The 6,000-nt window shown below is 36.0% G+C and overlaps 1 protein-coding gene across 1 annotated transcript in view; it reads left to right on the top strand.

Annotated features, from left to right (window-relative positions):
* Positions 1-234: 234 nt before the first annotated feature.
* LOC149242897 (uncharacterized) overlaps positions 235-6,000 on the top strand; it is a 133,583-nt gene continuing 127,817 nt past the window's right edge. The window contains exons 1-5 of the mRNA XM_089371060.1: positions 235-590; positions 689-1,057; positions 1,175-1,808; positions 4,240-4,386; positions 4,511-4,636. Coding sequence (XP_089227186.1) covers positions 235-590; positions 689-1,057; positions 1,175-1,808; positions 4,240-4,386; positions 4,511-4,636 — 1,632 coding nt within the window. The remainder of the gene's footprint in view (positions 591-688; positions 1,058-1,174; positions 1,809-4,239; positions 4,387-4,510; positions 4,637-6,000) is intronic.

Here is a 6,000-nt window from a genome sequence, read left to right as displayed (position 1 = left end):
TTCAAGGGAAATGGAAAAAGTTGAAAAGCTACTTAAGGCGGTGCAAATATTTTGAAATAAAGAGAAGAGTATCCCCACCTTCGAATGCCTATAATACTAGATCAGTGAGTGCTGCGATCCGATGTAGTGTAGGGTTTAGTGGTTCTGCATGAGGGTTCAGGAAGATTCAAGGGCTTTATCTCGGGATTTAAGCCTCCGACCGGATCAGTAGAGAGACTGTAAAATTGAGGTGCAATGGCTGTGTCTTCTTCACCTTCGACATATTTCTCTTTCGAAGCCCAAGAATTAAGTTCGTTGTTATTGAATGCTTCCTCATCATCGTTTGATATTTTGAATTCATGCCAGGTCGTGGAATCCTTCATCGATAGGCACAGCTGGGATCAGACCAGGCATTTTTACATAACATGCTTCCCCGTTCTGCTCCGCAAGATCTTCGGCTTCGAGGAGGTCTTACAGCCATCTGGCATTGGCGGATGGATCGCACAAACCTCTGAGCATTCCACGAATGCGGTCGTAAATCTTCTCTCATCGTCTGGAGCTTTGTTTTCGTCAATCTTTGCCGCAGACAAGGAAAATGTGGTTCGCTATGTGTTTCCATCCTAGCGCCTTCTGGCATGGATTCTTCACATGCTTCAGTCGGAGAGGGGCTTGTATATCTTATCTGAAGTCTGCCCTGCTTTATTTAAAGACTGATTGAAGGAGGACGACCATGGAGGAGGATTCAGGTGGAGTTGAATGCATTTGAGTATTTTATGTTTTGGTTTGCTTATTACGCCGTATGCAAAGATAATGATATTATGCATCGTTCGGATTCAGATGAAATGAAATTGGGGTTTAAGAAGGCTTCCCGGTCTCGTTTCGAGAAATGGGCGTCTTCTCTGCATAGTTTGCACGGTAGCCATGACAATGGAAGGCCCGTGAAGTTCAATTGTAGCCCTTATTTGCATCTTATGAATTTGTATCTACACAAATTTGTTCCTATATCTGATTTTTGTGCTCCCAGTGTGTCTGTACATCATTTTTTCGAGGAGAATCCATCGATATTTTCTCGCTCCGAGTTTGTTGTTCATACCTTTGTATAGTTTTGGTTAGTGAATGACGATTTTTCGCCCTTACCTTCACGGGTTTTCCAGTCTTTTGGTATTTTGTTACCTGTTAATAATCGATATCATAGGTATGGTCTCCTCAGTGTAGAAATCACAGAGGCTCTGAAAATACTGGTCAATTATGTAAGCAGTACTTTGTGTTGTCCTCAAGAAGAGTTGAATTCTGGATGGAGAGATGCATCACAAATGGATACCTTGAGATTGAGGTCATTTTCCTTGCCACGGAGTAGTTTGGTTGTGCCTGCTACATGGTCCCTTCTATTACAGAGGCCTTTGTACAGGTTTATATTACGAGCTTTCAGTTATTGGCCAGTAGGTGCTTGTCTGAAGAAGGCTACACACATTATTGATCTATGGTTGGATTATTTACAGCCTTGGAATATTGGTGAAGAAGGCGAAATGATGCCCGCTCTCGAAGAGGATCATTATTTGGAGGCAGATAATAAGATGCTTAGGGATAGGGATCAACGATTGTCTCCACTTTCAGGTAGCTTGCTTCAAAAGCAAAAGACTGGTACTGATTCTGTGGGATCATTAGTAAAAAGAAGCACGAAAGAAAGTTGTTATGGATATAATGATCATTGGAAAAACTATGTTCTGGCTAATTATCCTTTTTATAGCTCTCTTGTTGTTCAGTTTCTTGTATTTTCCCACAAGTTCGTGCACATCAATGCCAAGGCAGTTCTTCAGATGACTCACAAGGTGCATTGCTCTTTCCTTTATTCTATTATGTCTTATTGATAATAGCAAGGAATAGATGAATAAACTTTGACACTTCAAGCAAGACCCCATGTTTATTTAAAGCAAGATCCAATGGTGGATTAAAGGTACTTATTTCAAGGTAGGATCAACAATTAGGATTATTATACCTAGGTTTTGTATCTAGAAAATTCAGACATGAGGAATTTACTTTTGGAAGTGTGAAAATCAATTAGTTGGAACTTCCTCTTGCATGGGAATAATCACATAGCATGAAAGGAGAAAAATTGTTGTCCAGATCCGAATGTAGATTGCTGCCTTTTAAATAATGAATTTTCCTTGCTGTCAGTGCTATATTAACAGAAAAATTCAACATTAACAACAAATGATCCATTCCTGATAGATTAAGTTATGAGCAGTCTTCATGCATGTAAATGTAGGCTTGAATTTGATATAATTGTTTATTAGTTTAACAGACAAAAAATGTCCTTGGTTTATTTTATAGGCGTTTAAACTATCTTTCTTATTTTGCACTCAAATGCTTTGTATGTGAAAATTACGTCATGTTATTGAAACTTAATTTGGTTGTTAATTCAACAAACAAATAATTGTCTGTGGTTTAAATTAGAGACATTTAGATTAGCGTCTATTTTTTGGATCTCAAATGCTTTGTGTCTGAAAAATACCTATCCAACTTATTATTTTATGTTGACAAATTCATTGTAGTTTAAATAGTTGTAGACAAGATTTCCAATCAAATAGCTAAGCACACCATCTATTTACAGTCTTTTGTGGAGGGTCATTTCCATAAATTATCATGTCTATTGCTCGAGAAACAATGGGTAAATTCAGCCTGATGTCATTGCATTGAAGTTACTTCTATTTGATAATTCAGCGAGCAATTTATATGCTTCATGTTTTGGACGAGTTCTGCAAAGAAGGATTGAGTTTTTCATTTTACATCTGATAGGTACTTCGCTAACTTTGTATAATGGGCATAGATATTGAATGGATATGGAAAAACTTGTGATCCCAACCCAAACCTGGTTTGACTATGCAATTTTGAAGAAAATGTTTTTTGGTATATTCTTATGCACTGTCAAGGGTTCTCAACACAAATTGGGAGTGATCATGTTTGCTGTCTTTATAGTATAATTGGGCTAGGAGGCTCATTTTACAGCCCAATGTGAACGTGATGTGTAAGTATGTCCGTGCTCAACTTGGACTCTAGAGTTGACATGTGTCCCTCTTAAAATAAAAATAAAATATTATCTAAATAGAAAAGTAATGTTGGCTATAATAAAAAAGAAAAAAAGAATATGCTATACATGTTTAATTAGTTATCCATTTGACCTATAATATAATTTCATGTAAAGTAATTAGAAGTAAAAAAAATTATGCGAGTAAGATGTTTAAACCTTATACTTTTCAAAAAATAAGTTAACACTTTATATAAATAAATTACTTGAAGATCTATATTAATAACTTGTGTGAATATCAACTTATGTGAATCCGTGCTTAAGATGGATCCATGCTGGTAAATCATAATGCTTTTCTGACCAAAAAATGTCCTGAATGTGTGTAGTAAGACTTGAAGATCTATATCAATAACTTATGTGAATCCGTGCTTAAGATGGATCCATGCTGGTAAATCATAATGATTTTCTGACCAAAAAATGTCCTGAATGTGTGTAGTAAGTCTGTTGCTTTCAAAGAAAATTGAAGTCCTAAGTTTCTCAAATCTTTCCCTATAACTGTCTGGATAATGTTGATATGCCAATAGTCGGCATTCGTAATCCATTCTCAAGTCACATAAGAAGTGAGTGCAACTCAATGTTAGTTAGGTGGATCATGGTTGGGTGGGCAGTGGTCTTGCCTGAAACCTTGCGTTTCCTGCCAAGTTTGATGATTGTTTTTTAATGTCTTATTGAAAATGTTCCTGGATTTCAATATTTCACTGTTTTAGCTTGATCTTCTAACAAGTTCACTTCTTTGATAACGGTAGCAGTTGGTGGTTATTATTTCTAATTTGTTTCTTTTATCCAGATAGAAACAATACTTGAAATCCAATTTACATTCATGCATTTTCGTTGTATATTCATGATCACTTTAATTTTCAACAGGTTTGGTATTTGGCTGAGATTTATGTCAGTTTATACTGGAGTTCATAGTACATGTATAATTTTGTTTGTTAATGTATTTTCTGACAAGTATATCAAATGGGATTCAAAAGGGTGGACTGTGGTTATTCACAGTTGAATTTCCATGCGTATTTCATTGTATCATTAGAACTGAGATATGTAATGGCAATAACATCTTTTTCTGAACGTGTCCTTTGCAGTGTTACCTCTATTCTTTGCTTTTCCAGAAAACCGGTTTTATAATTTGTTAAAGTCTGTTGTATTCTAATGTAATATTTTGTTTTCATCTGTAGGTATTAATTGTTTTGGTATCTTCAAAAGAGCTACTGTGTCTTATTCGAAGCATAGATTCGACATACAATGATGTGAAGTCAGGAAGTGCGCCATGCTGTTTTGACAGTTTGCATAAGGTTGTGCCTGCCATCCGAGAGCAGCTACAGGTCTTCCCTCTATGACCTATACAGTGTTCTGACGTAGGCTACCTTATCCAATGCACCATTTTTAAAAAGGTTTTGTTTGGAAAATGCCTCATTATATTAAGATGTTTCTTTGTGACTACTACAGGACTGGGAGGGTGATTTATCAAATTTTGAGAAAGGCAGTGAAATTACTCACTCTCCTTTGCAAAAAGAAACACCGATGTTGCAACTTTTCAGCACCAGTGATAGTGGAGGCGATCAAATGCTAAAGGTAAGTTTTGTGAATAGTTTCTCTTTATCTCTTTCTTTTTGCAAGACTCATTTGGTTGATGGATAGGTTTATAATTTATTCTGCCCGTACATCAAAATTGGAACCTTACAAAGATAATTCCTTACAAACATTAATTCAACAAAATTTTTATTTGTGCCATTATAAGGAGGTAACTGCATCAGTAATTGTTTATATTAATTTTCCCAGAGAAAGATGTTCCCTTAACTTGCCCACATATTAACTGTTCCAAGTGAGGAAGTTGGTACATTGTCAGAGTGATGGAATCCCCCTTTCTCCCTCCTTTCCCTGTATTTTTTTTTTTCTGGGTGAGGAATGGAATTGACTTCTAGTTGAAATACCAGCTGGTAACTGGACAGAACTACTTGGGAATAGATCCTGTAACCTCCCTGGGTATTATGCCTTCTGTAGAAAGGGTTGGGCAAACTGAGCTATACTATTGTGCTAAGTGTTCATTAAATATGTACAAACATGAAATCAATCACTGTCTTTATTGGGATTTTCTATAACTAAAATGGAAATGAATTCTATAAATCTTCCATACAAAAGGTTAGAATGACTTTAAAGCTCAGGTAGCTGGACATTATTTTATTCAAGAGGAGAGCTGTGTTGGAGTAGATTATTCCTCAATTTTTTGACCACACTTCAGAGCTCATCTTCAGGGTATAATTGAAGTTTGATTAAATTTGGGCTTGATAAGAACATACTTTTGAAGTTTGATTAAATTTGGGCTTGATAAGAACATACTTTTAAAAAATTGATTTCTGATTAATCTTAGCTGGATAATAACCTAGTTGTGATTTAATTTTGCTAGTTGGAAAATAATCTGCCATGGTCTGGATCTTCAACTTTTCCTGACGATGAACCACACTTGTTAGTTTGGAACGCGTCGACAAATGATTTATGATGTGATTTATGCCGAAAACTCTTCTCAATAATTGAGTTTCTAAACTTTATAGATGATTTTTATTTTTTATTTTTGGGAGGGGGTGGGGAGGTAATTTAAAGGCCTTTTATTAACTGTTGATGATCACATATGATCCAACCTTCTGTATGCCTCTGGTCTGCCACTAGGGAAACCGGACCATTGGCAATACAGGAGGTCTGCTGTCCAAAAATATACATTTTAAAAAAATATACTAAGTTCTAAAAAAGCTTACAGTGCCTTGGCTTAACAGCCACAAAATATAACACATAATCCTACTATAATAGTAAAGATAGAAAACATAAATTTTCATGAGGAGACTAGGAGGTGGAAACCTCCACATCTATGGGTGCTTGATCACCTGGACTGTCTAGATGAGTTGGGCCTTTGCCATGCAGTAAGATTGCTTTTATCCTTGTCA

This window comes from Pinus tabuliformis, chromosome 8, assembly GCF_031772625.1.
Source record: "Pinus tabuliformis cultivar Carrire ecotype Pingquan chromosome 8, CPIR1, whole genome shotgun sequence".
Classification (NCBI taxonomy): Eukaryota; Viridiplantae; Streptophyta; class Pinopsida; order Pinales; family Pinaceae; genus Pinus; species Pinus tabuliformis.
This window is presented reverse-complemented; position numbering and strand designations above follow the sequence as displayed.